Source organism: Aedes aegypti, chromosome 2, assembly GCF_002204515.2.
Source record: "Aedes aegypti strain LVP_AGWG chromosome 2, AaegL5.0 Primary Assembly, whole genome shotgun sequence".
NCBI lineage: Eukaryota > Metazoa > Arthropoda > Insecta > Diptera > Culicidae > Aedes > Aedes aegypti.
Window position 1 is genome coordinate 23,041,925 of NC_035108.1, and position 22,423 is coordinate 23,064,347.

The 22,423-nt window shown below is 37.6% G+C and overlaps 1 protein-coding gene across 9 annotated transcripts in view; it reads right to left on the minus strand.

The window, feature by feature from the left end:
* Nucleotides 1–947: 947 nt before the first annotated feature.
* Nucleotides 948–22,423, minus strand: part of LOC5571255 (potassium voltage-gated channel subfamily H member 6) — a 529,023-nt gene continuing 507,547 nt past the window's right edge. For 8 of the 9 annotated variants that reach the window (XM_021840247.1, XM_021840253.1, XM_021840246.1 and 5 more), the window contains 7 exons: nucleotides 21,882–21,973; nucleotides 21,707–21,819; nucleotides 21,453–21,527; nucleotides 12,886–13,219; nucleotides 12,168–12,521; nucleotides 11,986–12,097; nucleotides 948–2,352 (listed from right to left, as the gene is read on the minus strand). In XM_021840247.1, coding sequence (XP_021695939.1) covers nucleotides 2,314–2,352; nucleotides 11,986–12,097; nucleotides 12,168–12,521; nucleotides 12,886–13,219; nucleotides 21,453–21,527; nucleotides 21,707–21,819; nucleotides 21,882–21,973 — 1,119 coding nt within the window. In that variant the 3' untranslated portion in view covers nucleotides 948–2,313. The remainder of the gene's footprint in view (nucleotides 2,353–11,985; nucleotides 12,098–12,167; nucleotides 12,522–12,885; nucleotides 13,220–21,452; nucleotides 21,528–21,706; nucleotides 21,820–21,881; nucleotides 21,974–22,423) is intronic. The other variant, XM_021840251.1, reaches the window with a different exon arrangement.

Consider the following 22,423-nt stretch of genomic DNA (forward strand, 5'->3'; position numbering starts at 1 on the left):
TTGTATTTTTGTCTCGAGAAGTTTTTGGTAGAAGCTTTAAAAAATACGTCAACATCGATAATGTCGAACAATTCAAAAGATGTTTTTATTAATGACGAAAACTGAAAATTACATGTATGTATTTTAAATTATATGAAACAGTAGTTTAAAATTGTGAATCTCATCAATTAGCCTATTTTGGGTTCATGAATTTTCTGAATCAGTAGTGTCATTGAAGGCTTTAAATGCGGGAAATAGAACATTTTTCTACAGTAGTTTTGGGTTGCCCTTACCAACGAGTGTTTTTCTATATTCAAGGCATTTTGCCTACAGCAGCGATAGGCGTGAGTTTCAATGGCTTCGCTGACTGTGATTTACTACGCTTGCCTACTGTAGTGTGAATCTCAGAACTTTTCCCAACTCTGCCTCTAACTATTAAAAAAAATGTGGTTGGTCCAAATTATGCAGAAATCTTTAACAGCTTTTCTCAAATATGATTTTAATTAACATACGGCCAGAACATTCTGATTATGTCTGTTTTTTGGGTTTATCGCCTGCATTGAATTAATTATGCTTTGTGTGAAACATTTTAAGAGTATACTTCGAATGTGGTTTCCTGCGAGACAAACATTCAAACAACGGTTAGCACTCGTAGAAAAGTTTGTGTTCAATTTAAACGACCTAAATATTCAAGTCCGCACCCCCTAGGTTCAAACTATGTTTAAATTTCGATCATGTCAGGCTGATATAAATAATAATATTCTTTTATGTCCGAGACCACTTAGACTAATTGCGCTACTTGTCAGAAAGATAAAATTTGTTCCATTGTATGGGCTGTGATATTTTTTCAACCTGTAGTTTGCTATGCGAATAAAACTAACTATCGTTTTTTTCGTAAAGTATATTTCCGTACGTTTTCTATAAAGTTTTTAATTCATGTTTTCCTCAGTTCTTTCAATGCTTGTAACTCTGTTTATTCTCTGTTGCTGTTGTGGCTGCTGCCTGTGTCTGTGTTGTGTTTGTTTGCTGTCGAATGTAAATGTAAGCCTCACTCTGTTTCACTGCCGCCATTCAAGCTTAAAATTTGTAGCATACTTTCACGTTAACGCAAATCGCAAATGGTCAACAGTTTCGCTTTATTCTGGGATAAATGTAAAACCACAAAAATAACTGTTTTCGATTAGAGAGAAACAACATCCGGCGGTCGGAACGGACGAATTCGTCGATCCTGTCCGTTGAGTTATGCTGGTTGTTGTGTATGTGTGAGAGTGTATTCCATTTGTATCGAGTGAGTGTGAATATATCTGGTGTTGGTGTTGTGAGAATGTAGATGTGTGTGTATGTGAGAGACTTTTTAATTTGTAACCATTTTAACAAGAGTGCGACCACTTCTAGGAAGCGTAACACCATCCTTCATCTGACTTCTTTGTGTTTGGTATTTGTGGATTTTTTTGTCATGTTTCCGCTTTTTATCACCTTATCATAACCTTGCTAGAGTTTTAGTTTGAATTCACTAACGTCTTTTCCCTCGAATTAACTCCTTTGGAAAAATTAATGGTAATGATATTGTTTAACCACTAAAACAAAATTTCAACTAACTTATCGCTTACAGATCTTTTTTTGTCTTTCTAGACTTGTTGCTCGATTTAAGTAATTACCTCAGTTACTATAACAAAATGCCATCTAAGAAGGGGAATTGGCGTGAACAATTGCATCTAAGAAAATGACAAAATCATCTTCGAATTGAATTTACTAAAATGTAATAATTCCTAAAATTTGATGAGATTTTGCTTTATGCATTTTGCTGGCCCACGGCGTTGGAGCTTATAACGATTTGATAACAACTAAAAATGGAGCATTCCATTTCTCTTTTTTTTTTTTGGTTTCGTTCGTTTTGTCACTCGCATCTCGGAGCTTATCACTGCGTTTTATATATGCGTGTTTTGTTTGTTTGTGGTTGTTGCCTTTTTTTTGTAGATTTTTTCAACGTTTTCCTTTAATATTTGCTTTTCTCGTTTTGCTCATCGTAAAAATCTGCTGATATTACCTTCTCGTATAAATTATGCACAGTATCTATATGAAAAATGTACAATTGTTTTGGTTGATTTTTTTGTTTGTTTTCCGGAATCGATCAAAGATGAACATCTGAAATAATTTTCAAGCAATATGTACATTAAACATTATCGGAGCGTTTTTGTTCGATTTTTTGTTTCGGCTAGAGGAGAAGCTAAATTACGTGATTGTGTGTCTGTAGGTTCTTTTGGTTTAGCTAGACTATTTTTGCTTCCACTGCGCGACTAACTCGATTTACTCGCATCCATCCCGAAGTTTGCGTTATTGAGGCTTGTCCTGACTGATGGAATGTTTACTATCCTGGAAATAAGAGACAATAGTTTAATGGGTAAGACCAATTCATGTTGGAAAATTATCCACAGTAGGGTGTCCCATAAAAATCAATGTTCGGAACGTCATGAAAGATATTATTTTTACAGCAATCCCAGAATCCATACTGGAATCCCAGGATCCAGACTGGAATTCAAGTATCTACACTGGAGCCCTGAAGACCCACACTGGAATCCAAGGATCCATACTGAATTCACAGCATCCACACTAGAATTCCAGGATCCACACAGCAATCCCAGGATCCACACTGGAGTTCCAGAACCCACACTGGATACCCAGGATTCATACTAGAATCCTAGGATTCACACTGGAATGCCATGATCTACGCTATAATATTAAAATCCACATTGGAATACCAGGGATCGATACTGTATCATCAAGATTTACTTTGCAACTCCTGAATTCACACTGGAAACCCAGCATCCACTCTTGAATCCCAGATTCCAAAATGACTCATAGGATCCATGCTGAAATTCTAGGATCCACACAGAAATCCATGGATTTATACTGAAAATCTAGGATTTACATTGAAATACCAGGATTCACACTGATATGCCAGCATTTACACTACTGGAATCCCAACATCCCAGGATCAATGCAGTAATTCAATGATCCAAACAAACGTATAGTAGGATCCACACTGGAACTCCAAGATCAGTGCTACAGTCTTAGGACTTTTACTGGAATATCATCATTTATCAGGATCCACGCTGGAACTTCAGGAGCCTCACTGGAATCCCAGCATCCACAATAGAATTCCTGGATCCACACTGGGATCCCAGAATCTACACTGGATTCCTAGGAAATATTAGGACTTACACTTGAATATCAGTATCCACACTGGAATCCAACTAGATACTAAAATTCCAGAAACCACTATGGAATCTTGGGGTCCATACTGGAATCCCAACATCCACACTGGATCACTGGTTTTACACTGAAACACGAGGATTCATACTGGAATCCCAGAGCCCACACTGGAATACTAGAATCCACACTAGGATCCGTACAAAGATCCACTGGAATCCTGCATTTCACATTACAATCCCAGGAATCACATTGAAATCCACACTACAATCCCTCGATCTACACAGGAATTCTAGGAATCCACAATGGAAATCCATTCCCAATACTGAAATTTTAGGATTTACACTGGAATCCCAGAATCCATACTGAAATCCCACAATTCCCTTCTTAATCTCAAGATTGCAATCAAAGAATCAACACTGAGAAACCCAGACACCAGGCTGAAATCTTAGGATCCACAAGGAATTAAGATCCACACTGGAATCCCAGGATCTATATGGGGATCTCAAGATTCACACTGGAATACCAATATCCACACTGGAATCCCAGGATCCACGTTGGCATCTAAAAATCCACACTGTCTCCCTACGATCCATATCACAGTCCCAGGATTCATTCTTAAATCCTACGATCTACACTACAATCTCATGATTCATACTGAAATATAGGGATCCACACTGAAATTCTGGAATCTTAACTGGAGTTCACAGAGCCCCAATGGTATCGCAAGATCCACACTAAAATCCTGCGATCCGCTCTACATTCCCAGGAATTTTACTGAAATTCTACGATCCGCTGTATAATTCCAGGATGAACACTGTAATCAAAGCATCCACACTGCAATACCGAGATTTACATTGGAGTTGCAGAATCCACAATGGAGTTCTTGGATCCTAGAATCCACAATAAAATTCCAAGTTCCACACTGAAATTCTGCAATCCACGTTACAATCATAGGATCCCTGAAATCCTACGATCTACAGCACAATCCCAAGAAATCGAAGCAGTCCTAGGGTCCATACAGGAATTCTAGGCACCACACTGGAATCGCAATATCACCACTGGAATCCCTGGGTCCATACCGAAAATCTAGGATATCCACATCGAAGTACCTTGGGATTCCAGCATCAACACTAGAATACCAACCTCCCAGGATCAATACAAAAATCCCTGGATCGAAACTAGGATACGTGGATTCACATTGATATCAAAGGCTCCAAACTGAACCTCCATGATCAATCCTACAATCTTAGGATCCATTCTGGAATATCATGATCCATCCTGTAAGCCCAGGATCCACACTGGAATCTCAGGATCCTCACTGGAATCCCAGTAGCCACACTGGATTCCCAGGATCCATACTGAAATCCTAAGATCCACACTTGAATATCAGTATCCACACTAGAGTCCAAGGATCTACACTGGTTTCTCAGGGTCCATACTGAAATCCAAGAATCCACACTAGAATACTGGTTTTACATTGGAACACGAGGATTAACACTGGAATTCCCAGAGCCCACACTGGAATACCAGGATCCATACGGGAATCTAAGAATTCACACTGGAAACCTAGGATCCATACCCAGATCCACTGGAATCTTGCCTTTCACAGGGACCACATTCAAATCCACACTATAATCCCTGGATCTACACCGGAATTCTAGGAATTCTCAATTGAAAGCCATTATCCACACTGTAATCCAAAGATCCACACTGGAATCCTAGGATCTATACGAGAATCCCATGATTTACATTGGAATACCTGTATCCACACTGGAATCCCAGGATCCACGCTGGAATCCAAGGATCCACGCTGGAATCCAAGGATCCACACTGGAATACCAAGTTCCACACTATCTCACTATGATCTACATCACAGCCCAGGCTTCATTCTGAAATCCTACGATCTACACTACAATTCCATGATTCAGACTGGAAAATAGAGATCCACACTGAAACTCTTGAATCTACCAGGAGTCACACTACAATCTTAGGATCTACATTGCAATCAGAGAGCTCACACTGAAATACCTTGATCCACATTGGAGACCAAGGATCCACTCTGCAATTCTAGGTCCCACACTGGACTCCCAAGATCCAAACTGCAATCCCAGGATCGACACTGGAATTCTACGATCCACACTGCAATCTCAGGATCCTACCTAATTTCAATTTGGAAAAATGGATTATAATATGAACCTTGACACTTTTGATCATGTTTACTTGATCGACAAAAATGCCACAGGTGTTTTCCTTTTTAACACTGGGATTGTTCCTATCTGACATTTCGGAGGGAACACGGAAAACAAAATGCATCCAAAATTTGAGTTACAAACAAGAGGTGTGACAAAATCTCAAAAACTGGAAAAAATCTTCTTTTGGACTCAAACCAACGAAGAACATTTAACAATTGAGTAAACATGTATTTCTAAACGAAACTAAAGCGTTTGGTAGCGAAATTGAATAGGTGAGAGGCAGGCTTTGCCCCGGACGTAATGCCAATATTTAGGAGTATCATTTGGAGATTCAAAAATCTGGCGGCCATCTTGGAATACGACGCCATCTTGGTTTAATGTGGTTGAATGTTCTTTTTTATCATCTTAGCACTCATCATGTTGAATTATGAGGCATCTATTAAAAAAAACAATCAGATTCTTTCATTCTTATCTTATCTCAGCTGTTCAATTGATTGTTCATTCCAATCAATGGTTTTGGACCATATAAATGAAAGAATGAATGCTATTCCTGAACTTAAAGATATGCCGAAGAACCATTATTGTGTTAAATAAGCAATTTAAATAAAAATTCCCATTTAATTATTTGTTTTTATAACGAATTAAGCTGAGAAGCATGCTCTGTTCCAGTAAGATCTTAACGCGAGGAAAATAAGAACAACAAGAGAAAGCGATACGTCTGCCTTAAAAATCAACAAGTGATAACAAGGCAAAAAAATCATTCTAGTACTTAAAATCAAGATGGCGTCAAAATCAATGGTGGTCGCCAGCTTTTCTTCACTTGAGGCGAATAAGGCCGTCATTGAAATTTGTACGCGTACGTGTTGATGATTGTTGCTTATTCATCTCACGATTTCGAATCAAAGAAAATCAGTTGAGGTTGCACTGACACAGCTGAAAAAGTGTCAGCATACTTTATGCATGTTAGAGCGTACAGTGATACTTTTTCAAGTCAATATTGATTGATTGATTTGACTTTATTAACGAGATTTTTAGCCCTGGGCTAGTTCATCTCGGGACCAACGGCTTTACTTCCCTTCCGAAGGAAGTCGTCACTATAACTTTTTACTCGGCGTGAGAGGCGAGTGTTCTAACCACTACACCAGGTCCGTCCCCTAAGTCAATATTAGTTATTTATGCAACAAGTTGCAAAATGATGATTTTTTCAGCACGAGTTGTATATTTATCCAACAAGGCTCGCCGAGTGGGATAAATACAACGAGTGCGGAAAAAATCGAGTTTTGCAACGAGTTGCATGCAACATTTTTTGCTATTACGAAAAACTCCGTTTAAGCTGGATCATTCCCAAAAGCTCATTCAAACATTGCAACAGAAACCACATGGGCATACATCCATGCGTAGTATGATTTTCAATCGCATAGACTGCGACATAGTAGTATCTACGAATATCACTAATTTTCTCGTTCACATACCTATATTCTCTATTGGAGGACAGAACAGGTAAGACGACGCGTACAGTAGCGGATTCTGCTGCCACCTCTACAAGTTCTGGACGATCCGTTCCCAAACCAGTATTGTCGGTCAATCGTCAAACACCAAATCGAAGCAGCCTCTAGCCCAGGCTCTTTGATTCAAGTGAGGAAGCAAAGAGTGCCGCCTATCGTGGTCAGTTGTTCCGAATTTGCGGGATTTAGGCAGGAGTTCTTGAACTCCATTAGGGGAATCAAGGCTTCCTTCCAAATCGCAAAGAAAGGAGACTGTCGCGTTTTGCCGGAAACTCTTAAAGATCGTGAGCTTCTTCTCAAACATCTTGAAGAGAAGAAGCACAATTTTTTTACTTATGACGACAAAACTGAACGTTTGTTGAAAGTTGTCTTGAAAGGTCTCTCAAGTGACTATAAATCACCTGAAGAGATCAAAAATGGAATAAATGATATACTTGGATTTTCCCCAGTCCAAGTAATCATTATGAAAAAGAGAACCCAATCTGGCATTGTTCGGAAAGGGCTTTCTTAAGAATTTTATTTAGTTCACTTTAACAAAAAAGAACTAAATAATATTAAAGCTTTAGAAAAAGCAAAACTTTTGTTTGATGTCCGTGTGACATGGGAACATTTCCAGAAACCTGGAGGAAATTACCAGAACCCCACTCAGTGCCGTCGGTGCCAAAAGTGGGGTCATGGTACAAAAAATTGTCGCATGGATGCTAAATGCATGATTTGCAGAGGTTCTTCTCACGCTAAGGACGTCTGTACAGTGAAGGAAGATACCACCAAATTCATATGCTGTAATTGCGGGGCTAACCATAAGTCCAATTTTTGGAATTGCCCTTCACGCAAAAGGGTCATTAAGGCTCGTGCCAGGCAGATGAAAGATAATATCCGTTACGATAACGGTCGTTTCCGGAATTTGCCTGGTAGAGTATCGAACAATGCTCATTTTTCAGTTAACGATCGCTTGATCATGAAACATACCCATCAGGAAGATCATAATCATGCTCATTCACAAACTAATTTTAATCCGTCGGGTAGCCGTTCGAATCTTTCAATTTCGAATGTATCTACCCACGGTAAATTCTTTGCCGATATCGTAGCAGGAAATTCGAACTCCTCCCCTGTTCGATCCATGGGTACCCATTCTACTTGTTTCAAATCAAATGGAATAAACCCTACCGCCACATGTAACTCCGCTTCTTCGTCTACCGGAAATTCTAATGGGTAATCACATGACATGTCTGCCCTAATTTTAATTTTCTAACTGAACAATTGAATCTAATGATTGATGCAATGTTCAACGCCACCATTATGACTGAAGCAGTCCAAGTAGGTGTAAAATTTACAAATCAAATTGTTATTGGTTTACGTTTTTCTAATGGATCCAAATAATAATTTAAATATTTTAAATTGGAATGCTCGTTCTCTGAATGGTAAAGAGGACGAACTGTTTAATTTTCTTACGGTTAATAACGTGCATATAGCAGTTATTACCGAAACGTATTTCAAACCAGGATCTAACCTCGAAAGAGATCCTAACTTTTTTGTTTATCGTAATGATCGACTTGATGGGGCATGTGGGGGAGTGGCAATCATCATTCATAGGCGTATAAAACATCAACTGTTTTCATCATTTGAAACTAAAGTTTTTGAAACTTTAGGTGTTTCTGTTGAAACACAGTTTGGTAAATATACTTTCATAGCTGCCTATTTGCCTTTTCAATGCTCTGGACAGCAAGTAAATTTTCTCCAAACTGACTTGCGTAAATTGACTCGCAATAAGTCAAAATTTTTTGTCATTGGTGACTTTAATGCCAAACATCGGTCATGGAATAATTCTCAAAGTAATTCCAACGGCAGAATTTTGTTTGATGAGTGCTCTTCAGGATATTTCTCAATTCAATACCCTGATAGCCCTATATGTTTTTCCTCTTCTAGAAATCCATCTACGATCGATTTGGTCTTAACCGACTCTAGTCATCTTTGTAGCCAACTGATTACTCATGCTGATTTTGATTCTGATCATGTCCCTGTTACATGTCAAATATCCCAAGAAGCGATTCTCAATCCTATCAGCTCCACTTTCAATTATTTACGAGCCGACTGGAATATATATAAAACGTATGTTGACTCTAATCTTGATGTTTACATTTATTTAGAAACTAAACTTGATATTGACAATGCTCTTGAAACTTTAACAAATTCCATTGTTGAAGCTCGGAGCATTGCAATTCCAAAATGTGAAGTAAAATTTGAATCCGTGATTATAGACGATGATCTTAAACTCTTGATCCGTCTTAAAAACGTGAGGAGAAGGCAATTTCAACGCACTCGCGATGAAATGCTATGAAAATTATATGGCAGGAAAGAAATCAAGAAACGTTTTGCTCAATTAAGAAACAAAAATTGAAAATAAAATTTCTCAATTGGACCCTGGCTCTAAGCCCTTTTGGAAATTATCTAAAATCTTGAAAAAACCTCAGAAGCCAATACCGGCATTGAAAGAGGAAAACAAATTATTACTAACTAATTGCGAAAAAGCTCAAAAAATTGCTATGCAGTTTGAAAGTGCGCACAATTTTAATTTAGGACTTACTAGTCCAATTGAAAATAAAGTTATTCAGGAGTTCGAAAATATTCTCAATCAAGAGAACGTTTTCTAAAATGCCTGGGAGACTGATTTGGAAGATGTGAGAACTACAGTCGACTCTCCACTTCTCGATGTTCTACATCTCGATATCTCTCCCTATGTCGATGATTTCATAAGTCCCTTCAGTCTGCATACATTTTCACTCTCCATATATCGATATCCTCCTTATCTCAATATCTCCATATCTCGATGTGTTTCTATTGATTTTTCGTTCTCTATTTTCTCTCCGTATGTCGATATGACCAATATCGAAGGTTACTAGACCAAAATTTTGGGATTCAAAACAAATTAGGAGCGTGAAATGACGTCTGTTTGTGTATTACTTTCTTGGCAACGGAGTGTTTTTCAATCTAGTATTCATCAAAAATATGTTCTCTGTCTCGATCTCTCCCTATCTCGATGGTCCCTGCGATATCGAGATGTGGAGAGGCGACTGTATTATTAAAAAAATCTAAAATATGAATGCTCCTGGCGATGATAGAATTTTCTTCATTCTCATCAAGAAACTTCCAGAAAGTAGCTTATCATTTTTAGTTGATATATTTAACAAATGTTTTCAATTAGCATATTTTCCTGACAAATGGAAAAATGCTAAGGTTGTTCCAATTTTAAAACCAGACAAAAATCCTGCAGAAGCTTCTAGCTATCGTCCAATCAGTTTGCTTTCCTCCATCAGTAAACTTTTTGAAAAGGTTATTTTGAACAGAATGATGGCCCACATCAACGAAAATTCAATTTTTGCCAATGAACAGTTCGGATTCCGCCATGGACATTCGACCACTCATCAACTTTTACGTGTAACAAATTTGATCCGTTCCAACAAATCTGAAGGCTATTCTACTGGTCTTGCTCTTCTAGACATAGAAAAAGCATTCGACAGTGTTTGGCATGAAGGTTTGATTGTAAAATTAAAAAACTTTAATTTTCCAACATACATTGTTAGAATAATTCAAAGTTATCTGTCAAATCGTACACTTCAGGTTAATTATCAGAACTCCAGATCTGAAAGACTTCCTGTAAGAGCTGGTGTTCCTCAAGGCAGCATTTTGGGACCAATATTATACAATATTTTCACATCTGACTTACCTGAGCTACCTCAGGGATGTCAAAAATCTTTGTTTGCGGATGACACAGGCCTCTCCGCCAAAGGACGAAGCCTGCGTGTCATCTGTAGTCGATTGCAAAAAAGTTTGGATATTTTTTCTTCATACTTGCAAAAATGGAAGATTTCTCCTAATGCTTCCAAAACTCAACTAATAATATTCCCACATAAACCAAAAGCTCTTTATTTGAAACCTTCAAGTAGACATGTTGTCACGATGAGAGGGGTTCCAATAAATTGGTCAGATGAAGTTAAGTATCTAGGGCTCATGCTAGATAAGAATTTAACTTTCAAAAATCACATTGAGGGTATTCAAGCCAAATGTTATAAATATGTAAAATGTCTCTATCCCCTTATTAATAGAAAATCAAAACTTTGTATTAAGAACAAGCTTTTGATATTCAAATAAATTTTCAGGCCAGCCATGTTGTATGCTGTACCAATATGGACTCGCTGTTGTAATACCAGGAAGAATGCTCTGCAGAGAATTCAAAATAAAATTTTGAAAATGATTCTGAGACTTCCTCCCTGGTATAGTACCAATGAGTTACATAGAATATCCAATGTTGAAAAATTGGAACAAATGTCAAATAAAATAATAAATAATTTCAGGCAAAAATCGTTTCAATGAAGATTGCCACGATTAATGCGTTATATGTTTAGGTTAAGTTAGGTTAAGTATATTCAAAGCGTTTTTTTCTCTTATAAGCAGGTGAAATCAACTCACCTGTAAAATATCTGAACTGCTACGGCAAATGAAATGTAATAGTTGTTAACAAAATGTTAATAAAATCTTAATTTTTTTTTTCTATTTTTATTAACGAGATTTTTAGCCCTGGGCTAGTTTATCTCGGGACCAACGGCTTTACTTCCCTTCCGAAGGAAGTCGTCACTGAAATTTTTAGTGACTATCTCGGGGATGGGATTCGATCCCAGGTCCTCGGCGTGAGAGGCGTGTGTTCTTACCACTACACCAGGTCCGTCCCCAAAAAAATCTTAAATTTGTTTTACCAAATTAGGATGAGTCTAATAACACAGAACACCTAGATATAAGAAATGAATGTAATGTTTAAAATGATACTAATAAAAAAAATTAAAAAAAAATGAGACATATTACCTAAGATTTATCAAAAATGGGCTTTTTCGCAAACTGTTTTGCTAGTTGGCGTCCGAGGGGTCTACCAATTTGAGAAAACCGAAAGGGCCACCTTTTAGTTTTAGCATATACTAGCGATCAGGGACATAAAATTTGATTTCTAACGATGGGTGCCGATGGCGGCCTCTTTTTTTCTAGGATTAAGCATCATGATATTCCGAACATCGGTTTATTCCGGGACTCCCTGATCCACAGTTTACCTGATCAATTTCATCCAATGACTCGAGCTTAGCAATCGGAGCGAAAATGTTCCAATTGTGACCCTCCGGAGTGTCGTCCATTGGTTGGTTAAATGAAGAAAACTTTGAGCACCTGCAATAAAAGTAAGCGATGTTTTTCGTGTGTCGATTCTTCTGAATGACATAAACCTTCGAAACCTCACTTGAAAAGGCTTTTCTCGTTAGCGCATTCGGGCTGCGAGACGGACCTTTGCACGTTGGTCCGCTGCTGGCTGGTCGGCCCTCCATGTTTCGCCAAACTGCCACTGGGTGCGTCCCCGGCAGCGGCGCACATATCGAAGGAGAAATCACTCTCGGACGGTTGGTACGATGACATCGCAGTCTTGCCGGACTGCTGCATCTGTTGCTGCTGTTGGTGCAGCTGCTGGTGGTGGAACTGCAACTGCATCTGCTGCTGCTGGTGCAGGATGTCTAAAATCGTTCTGATGTCTTTCCTTAGGCTACCTTCTAAGTTGTCTAGTCTTATCGTTAAATCAGATAATTGATTTGTTAGTAATCTGTAAATTTGGAAAGTGATTAAGCTTGCTGTTCATGTACTTGCAGGGGCTAGGCAACATTTTGTTTAAATTCAACTGCTTATAACTTTTTGAAAAGTTGATGATTTCAGTAACTTGCCTGACCATTCATATTGATCACCGGCAACAATACAAAAGAAATCGTGGAAAAGTGAACATCTGACGCAATTTCTGTCAGGACATGGCTGTTAAATGCAGTACCTGCACGAGTTCGGGCATACAGAATTGACCAAGGCCAAGCAAGTTACTGAAACTAGACCAAATTTGCCATGCATCAGATTTCATTTTTTTTTTTTTCAAAAAAGTTATAAGCATTTGAAAAGCATCTGGCAGTCATCGCAGTTACCCTAGATTATCATGGTGCGGCTGTTGTTGCTGCGGCTGCTGCGATTGCGTATGGTGATGGTGCATGTGGTGATGCTCACTAGCGTCCCTGCCGCCAGTGCTGCTGATTGGTGCGGTGTGGTGGAACACGTCCTCGACGTCCGGACTGCACTTCAGGTCTACGGGGCCACTGGGTCGACCGACCAGTGGCCCTTCCTTACCGCTTCCGACGCAGATGCAACCTCGATTGCTGATGGCACTGAGCGTTACGGTATCCGGTGCAATCCCCTTCGGCGACTGGTGATCACTGGGCGGACTGTGCTTGTGCGAGCTCTTGGGGCTCTCGTTTGGAGATGCTATAACGGAAGGTGGAATGGTGATTTAATTTGATTGAATTCAGCATCAAGAATAAACATCCATAAAACAACAAAAGTAACATGACAGGCGTATAGTTGGTTTCCTAAGAAAATTTTACCTAGATTTAGTTAACATCATCAGTATTGCAGATTCCATTCTACAGTTGATCACATATATACAATAAATGTATTGTAATTGTATTACAATTCCACGCTCTATCATCGGTATTTACAAGTTCATTTAATATGGAAGAAATGAGGTTGATTACATAACTAACGTTCTGATTCAAATTCCGGACAATATAGTTTGTATGGGAAACATTTCACACGAAATGTTTCAACATTTACCGTTCAAAAGCTTCCACATTCGAGGTTTATTTTAATATATATTTGCCATAGATATGTATTAAAATTTACAATGCAAAGTTGTCACGTCTCTCTAGTGATTGATTTATTTTCATTGTTAATTTCACGTTTCTAATTATGGTTTAAATGAGCTGTCCGGAATTCGAAACAAAATATCCGGAATACAAGGCAAAAGTGGGGGAGCCTTGGTTTGGTACTCAAGGAAATATGCCCTTAATGATCAACTACAAAAGAAAAGTGGTATTACCCGCAAACAAACTGAGCGTACGTACTCTGCGGGATGAAGAGTTTACACGTTTGTGTTTGCTTAATTTCTTTCCCACAGTGGTAAACAGTTTGTTTTGACAAGCTCAGTGCTTCAAAGAGAAAGAGATTTTTGTTCCCCTTTCTCAGCTCTTTGCCCAAAGAGTAAGAGAGGAAAGCAAAATTATGCTCCTGCGCTGACGGAGCAACCAGCCTCAGTTCACCCCAAAAGCAATGATAAGGTGTTTGCAGAGCTTCGTAGTAAGCAAGAGCTGTCAAAAGCTCTCTCTGCCACAGATTATTCATTGAACATCGAATGCTGACTCACAATTATTGTGAGCATACGAGTTTGCCCCATCTAACAGATGAGCAAAATAAAACCTGGGTAAAGTTGCATAGAAAATTGAATTAGATAACATTGAGTTAGGGTACATCGAGTTAAAGAGGTATCAGAAGGATCAAAGTATGCTGGATTGAAGGGACCGAGTATTCCATCGAGTTAGGGGAAATATCAAGTAAGGGAGAGTTGAATGTATATTGAGGAAAAAGTGCTAATTTTCGATATACAGTCGCCTCTCCACATCTCGATATCGAAGGGACCATCGAGATAGGGAGAGATCGAGACAAAGAACACATTTTTGATGAATACTAGATTGAAAAACACTCCGTTGCCAAGAAAGTAATACACAAACAGACGTCATTTTGCGCTCCCAATTTGTTTTGAAACCCAAAACTTTGGTCTAGTAACCTTCGATATTGGTCATATCGATATACGGAGAGAAAATTTAGAACGAAAAATCAACAGAACACATCGAGATATGGAGATATCGAGATAAGGAGGATATCGAGATATGGAGAGTGAAAATGTATTCAGACTGAAGGGACTTATGAAATCATCGACATAGGGAGAGATATCGAGATGTAGAACATCGAGATGTGGAGAGTCGACTGTACAAGAACTCTGTGCCAATTTTCGGACTATCATACAAAGCTAATGAAGATCTTATTAGTGATTTTACCCTAATGTTTTGTTCTGTGAAAGTTTTAAGCGCAAAAGAGAAATATTTACACTTTTTTTTTCTTATCTTGGATTACATTGATTTTCCATTTGGAGAATATTTGAAAATACCGTTATAACCGGAAGACGCGTCCGATTCCCTACGGATGTTTACATTTTGTACAATTATTCGTATATTTTACGAAGTTCAATGTACGTTTATAAATGTTAAACATGAAATCGTCTTCAGCGATCCCAATGAAACAAAAAAATAAAAAACGATTAAAATGGAAGATAATCAAAACAAATATATTAGGATTTGCTTGAGGATATTTATTTTAGGAAACCTTTGCAAGAATTCCTTTAGACGTATTTTTTTTAAAGTTGTCCTTTTAGCCAGGAATACATATTACTTCACAAATTCATCCGAAGTTTCTGAAGTTCCTCCAGGATTTTTTCAAGGAATTTCTTCAGCGTTTTATCCAGAGATTATACCTGCAGTTCCATTGAACATTTATCAAATATTTGTTCACATCAGCAAATACTACATCCAGTATTCCAGGAATTCCTCCGATCACATTTTTTCCAGGGATTTCGTCCAATGTTTTTGAAGAAATCCCTTCATTAAATCTTAAATTATATTTTCCATGGTTTCTAATGAATACTTTCATCTCAGCATTTTATCGAGAACATCTTCAGAGACCTGTCGGAGTTTTCATCATTACTTTAGGATTTGCTCTAAAATATATACCGCTTTTTCCAGGGATTTTCCCTATAATTACTTATTTTCTTTGACATCTCTATAAAAATTCCTGGATAAATTCTTTGAGGATTTGTTTGGAAAATTGTTAAAAGAATTTCTTGACGGAATCGAAAAAAGACGTCTGAACAATCCAGAACAAAATTTTTTGAACTAATCCCAAGAAGTCTCTGGAGACATGTATGGAGACATGTTTGAAACAAATATCTTGGAGGAAATCCTTAGGAAATTACTGGATGAGTTTCTGGGGGACTTGAATCGTTTTTGAGCAATTTATGAAGGAAGCTGTAAAAGAATTCCTAGTGGAATCTCTGGAGTAAAAATAGGTAGAATATTTTAAATTGTGTCTTCAACACTGTTCTTTAAGGGAATTACATAGAAAGTCTGTAAAAAATCATGAAATGAAAGTCTGAACAAATTTAGTACCATATCTGAAAGCAACTTTGGGAAAATACCTGAATTAGTTTCCGAAGAACTTTCCAAGAAATTAGGAAAAATACATACAGCAAAATCAGTAGTATGTAATATGTTTCAAAAATCCATGAAAATGAATTCCATGAAAACTCTTAGAAGTATCATTAGCTTAGAAAAATAGAAGTCGGATAGGAAGTGGAGTGAAGGAAAGTGAGAAAATATGAATTGGAGCGTATCCAGATTTTACGCTTGCTTGCTATGAACTTTGATTCATCCCCTTTCTGACATTTCTTGCCTACACGTTAATATTTATAGCTGGGTCATACGAGGAATCATATATAAATATTTTTACTAAATTATACAGCCTTCGGTGCATCCGTGACTATACCGGACTTTTTTGTGCTCTAAATTTTACGTCGATGCGTTCATTGAGACGTATCATGAGCCAGTGAAAGAGCCCTCTATACCTTCATAAATCCTGTCATGGACAGTCCTTCAGTAAGTTCCAAACCATACAATGTTGGCTATACATTATATTTTTGAACATCAAAGATCATTTTTCTCTTGTATACTTTAGACATCTCGTTCTGACGATCCAAAGCGACTCAATGTTCTCATTATAATTCTCACTTTGTAGAGAAAATCAGCGTAGAGAATATGTAGAGAAAATCAGCGCGCATCGGTGAGAATTACAAACACATTAGAGCAACTGTACATTGGATCATTGGCTAAAATCATTTCCCAAAAAGTTTACCTGATTTATGTAAGGTTTTGAATGAAACGTAACTCGATCGAAACTATTTAGACTTCGTTCCGAATAGTTGAGTAGTAATAATTGAAGCTTCAAAGAATTTTTATTTGCAGAAGTATTTTTTTTTATCTTGTAAAGTGAAAGGTCCCTCGGTGCCGGGTGCCTAAAATGGTATTAAAGTAATGAAGTTTCTGCAAATAAATGATTAGTTTTTGATTAAGTTTATTCGAAATACAAAAAGTTGTACTGCAAAACAAATGCAATGAAAATTATTGACATCTCGATCAACAATTTGAAAACATTGCCTACTAAGATCATGCTATAAAATGTGTAGGCAAGAAATGTAAAAATCGAATCACCCCTCACAGTTTTATAGCGAGCGTAAAAAAACTGGATACACTCATAACGCTCCTGTCTTTTTCGGTAGTGAACTCACAAATTGTACTTCTCTACGTCCGCAAGACTCAGAATCCCTCACGGTCAGCTAGCTTCTGATTCCACGATCCGAATCCGACTCAAATTAGTTCGTCAAATGGATTTAGAATCAGAACTAAATTAAAAAGTCATTGAGAAATTCAGAGCAATTCAATAAATGACGTATAGAGGTAACCCATCTCGATATTGTTATTAGTGCTGAAAAGTAACAATTTTTAGCACCGTTTGTATCGGTAGGAAAAGTAGGCAGTTATTTTGGTCATTTCCTTGATAAAAAGTAGTCTGATATGCAATCGAATTGCAAAATAACTTTATGCCAACCATGGTTAATAAACCAAAAAAGTCGTGATGCCGAAAGAGCCAATTGCAGTTTTCTGATATTTTTTTCGATCCAGATCCTTGGAAAAACAAATCGATAATTAAAACTGGGAAAATTTCAATTGGATAGAGCAGAAGGTGAAGAACATCAGAATTTCAAAATGTTGCAGATCAAATGACAACAATGATAAAAATGATAACTCTAAAGGACAGGTTATATACAAAAAACTGAAAAATCTTAAAAAACGTTGGCAGCGAAAAACCAAGAATCGCAATAGTTGTAAAACTAAAAAAAAACATTGAGGATTGAAATAAGAAACAATCTCTGAAGAAATGTACACATTGCAACACATTTCTCACAGTAAATGAAATTATAACGCAAATGAGCCTGATTCACTACTCACTACTACTGTCTATGCACGAAACATCGCTAAAATAATTGTATGGCGGAATGCATCTAACGAATTATTTCTCAAAACTGGGAACTATTTTCGGAAAAATATTTGGTATCAGTTGTGTGTAAGGCTGAGTAGCCCGTCATTTGTTTTGGCAGTCATGTTGACATAGCAGCTCGCAATTTCAAAGTGATAAATCTCAGTCCTTATAGATCATATTGATCCGGAAAAGTATCACTATATGCGCTGACATGCAAATAGTAAGCTGATACTTTTTCAGATGCATCAGTGCAATACCAACTGATTTTCTTCAATTCGAAATTGTGACATGAATTAGCAACAATTATCAACGTCACGTACAAATTTCAATGACGGCCTACTTCGCCGTAATAGTGAGGGCTATTACGCCTACCAAATATTTTATGATTACAGCTTCAACTCATAAAAAAATTGAAGTTAGATGCCTTTCCCGCGAGCGAATCCATTGTTGATGACAGTAGATACTGACTATATGTCAAGATCGATCAGCTCATTTGCGCTGATCGAACTCCAGCTCTAAACTAATCGCAATATTTATCACAAGGTACATAGCAAGAGTTGTTGCCACGAACAGGTATTGAACCTATGTGTATGGCTGTTTCCTGAACGTATGAAAGGAGAAATTTGATGTATAAAAGCAACCTTCGGATGCGGAAGACACTCTAAACGACTCGAAAACTTATTCATATAGACTCAAGTCCAAAAAGTATACAAACTTACTTCATCGATCCTACGTGTTTCGCAAACGAATTCCTACACGTTTCGCTCTGAACCAACTCGATTTTTCACTTTTAGAACGTTTAATTTTCGGATTTACAAAACGACGAAAGTAAGACTTTCAACTTTCGCAACCTAACCACTACTTTCGCCGCCCCGCTGTATGGAGAGACAAAATGACTTAACCACTAGAGATGGTCGGGTCTCGGGTTTTCAAACCCGAAACCCGACCGGAACCCGAAACCGACGGGTTCGGGTCGGGTTCGGGTTCGAATTTTTTTATATTTTCGGGTTCGGGTTCGGGTCGGGTTTGATGGTTAAAAAAATATCGGGTACGGGTCGGGTTCGGGCTTGAAAAAAGTCGAGTTTAGCCAGGTTTGGGTCGGGTTTAGGGATAATTGTTCACAAAGTAACAACCGGAAAGCTTCCCTATGAATCAGAAACGATAAATTTATCATCTTTTCGAAATCGGGTTCTATTCGGGTTTTTCTTACAAAACTTTTTCGGGTTTCGGGTCGGGTACGGGTTTGAACAGCGAAAATTTTTCGGGTTCGGGTCGGGCCCGGGTTTGCTTTTAAATGTTTGTCTCGGGTTCGGGTCGGGTCCGGGTTTGAAGGAATAAAATAAGTCGGATACGGGTCGGGTTCGGGTTTGAAAAATGTGAAACCCGACCATCTCTATTAACCAAGAATCAAAACAAAATACTGGCTGAGTCGATTTTACACTAGTAGAAAAACGTCACAAGTAACTGAATCAAACGGCTTATCATTTTGTCATAAAATTCTTGTGTGAAATAATTAGGAACTTCAAAGTTTTTGAACGCGAGTTCATTGTATGCAAAATTTAAGCAATGTACACGTCGAAAAAACGTTAAAAAGGTGATTCATTTTTAAACAGTTTTAGAAGACAGGTTGTGAATCTTCTGAATTATTTTCTCAAAACCGTATGGTAGTTACTTACGTCGATTTGAAAATGTAATCGAGAATATCGTTGTTGGTGATAATATAAATTCTTTGCTACAGATCTCGTGCGAAAACACTCTCGCTGTGCTATACGGGTTTGAAATTGCCAATTGCACGATGACGTCTTCAGAAAATCGCTCTCTTTCTCTCCTTTGTGAAATCTGGAGACAACGGTGCCTATATATGTCAAACTTGACAGGTACTTTTGTTGAAGGGCGGAAGAGAGAGAATTTCGTCGTGAAATGAACTATTATCACTCTTCTCTTTCCTCCGAAAAATCCGATTGGGCGATAATAAGGCCCAAACGCAATGATAACGGAACGGCAACTGAATCCGGAACCGGTTTGGCAGCATGATCTTTAACATGATTGTCGACTTAGTGTTGGTTCACTTTCATGTGATTCATGCTGGCGAACCGGTTCCGCATTCCGTTGCCGTTCCGCTATCATTACGTTTGCACGAAAGCCGTTAGGTCCTGTAGTCTTATGGTTATCGTCGTGAACGATAATTTCACTCCCTGGTCTAGGGTTATCCAAACGGCTAGTTTTGGATTACCCAACGCTTCGGCGGATAAATTGGGTCTCTTGTCAAAGGAAAAATCAGTCATTTGTTTCTCGTGAGAATGCCATTATAAAGAAGTTTGGGGCTTCTTGTAAATTGAAATTCCAAATATTTAACCATTTTTTGGACTCTACAGGGAAAATAGAACAAGTTTTGTATTTCCTCTATAGCATCCAATAAATCCGCGTTATAAGTTTCGGTAATATCACAGAGGCATAGTTTTATGTTATTTGCTTAAACTATGCCCTTTCTTTTACTTGAATTCAAATGGCTGAGGCTAGTTCGTCACCAATATTTCTGACCAAAAGCGTGGAGTTATATCTCAGTTTAATTGAAGCCTATTTTCAAAATTTAAAGCTCATTTGATTGAAAAGAATGAATCAAAAAATGAAAAAATTTACGCTCGGCGAATACTTCATACCAGAGGTAATCATTTTTATTTTGTTTTGTCAATGGAAATTTAACTTAATGTTAAACCTTATTGCTAGCATTCTAATTTACACTATAAAATTATTGTATGTATTTATTGTTTATGAGTTTGATATCGCTTTCATAGAACATTGAATTGTGATTTGCTAGTAACTTTGTCACATCACATGAGCCTTTTGGAAAGATGCTGCACTGAGGCTTATGTCAAATTCATGCTAATTGTTCCATATGAGACTCTATTTTGAAATGACAGATTGTTAGAGTTATAAACAAAAAAACATTGGCATGTTCTTAAGGGGTAACCTGAAAGCTTTCCAATAACGTAAAAGTGGATTTTTTATTTCTTTGGAGAAAAAATATCAAAATACTCGAAATTGATTCCTTATATGTACAGCAGATTCCAGTAGTATAGTCGATTCCTTATATGTACAGCAAAGCGTTATCAAGAGCCAAAGCAATTTAGAACAATAATCTCAGACAAACCATATCCTTATAACTATGCATTTCCCTCAAATTCAAGACCAATCCGAAAATTTTATCCCACAGTTTCTGATATTAAGTTTCGGAAAACATTGAGTTATTCAAAAGACGTTTCGGTAATCATTTCAAGAACTGTAGAATAAACTTCCCAGATAGGTCAGCTATCAATATACAGCATTCATCTAACACATTGTTTCAGCATAAAAATAGTAGGATTTTTGTGAGCAGGATTTCTGGGTGGGGTACAGCTAAAAAAAACAAAGGGAAAGCAATTTCCATTCTTCAAAAACCAAAAGAAATGGCATCTAACATCAAACACAGCACAGTTGCATTGCATGTAGAGAGTTTGAAGAGCGGTTTGCTTACCACAAGTACTGGTCAGTGGTTGATGTCTGTTCGATCTAAGATCTGGTATGCTTCTCTTTATATGAGACATCATTCCTATGTTGGTAATAGGTGTGTAATGTTTGAGTGGTTTGAGCTTACATGATTCAATGAGAATATTCTAGCGGTTTGCAGGTCGGAAGTTTTCATCGGTCGGACATCCATGAAAACTCCCAGGCAAAAGCGAACAATTGCTGAACTTTTACGAAATATTAGTAATTGTTGAAGGACCTTACCTGATATAGAAAACTTTCGATCGTCATCGAAGTTAGTGCTTATTTGTCCCGAACTTCTATCATTTGGAATATCACATTTGGTCTGACTCGGTCTATGATGATGCATCGTGTTTCTGAAATTTGATGGAATTGTTATCAAATTGATGACTTGGGAAATTTATAATTTAATACTTACATCTTCCTAACATAGGATCGTGTATCGCTATCTCTATCTTGTGACCCGAGTCGCATATGTCGATGCCTTAACTCTATTCCCGCTTGCTCCTCCTGGGCGAGTTTTTGACGTGGAAAAAAGAGCGAAACAAACATAGAGGAAAAATAATTGTGTTCTGTGACATTTGGCGTAATAGAGACGCGCTTTGCGCCTATGGAATGGTGCTAGTAAACAAAAAGAAGTTCGAACTCAAATGTATAAACGTAATGAAATATACCATAACATCGTAATGGAGAATGTTCTGACTCAAATATACTGCTACATTAAATTTTCTAAGCAATAACTAATCAAAACGAAACGATAATTATAATAATATATGCCATCATAAGGCGAATTTCAAAACTGATTCTAGGATTCTAGGGTAGATAAATAGATAAGGATCAATTTGAAGAATTGATTCAATAAGGTTATCACTCCTTAACTATAGTAATACATCACTGTCGTCTACTAATTCACGACAATTATCTGTTAATTTCGGGTCATGCTTCTGATCGTTGGCTACC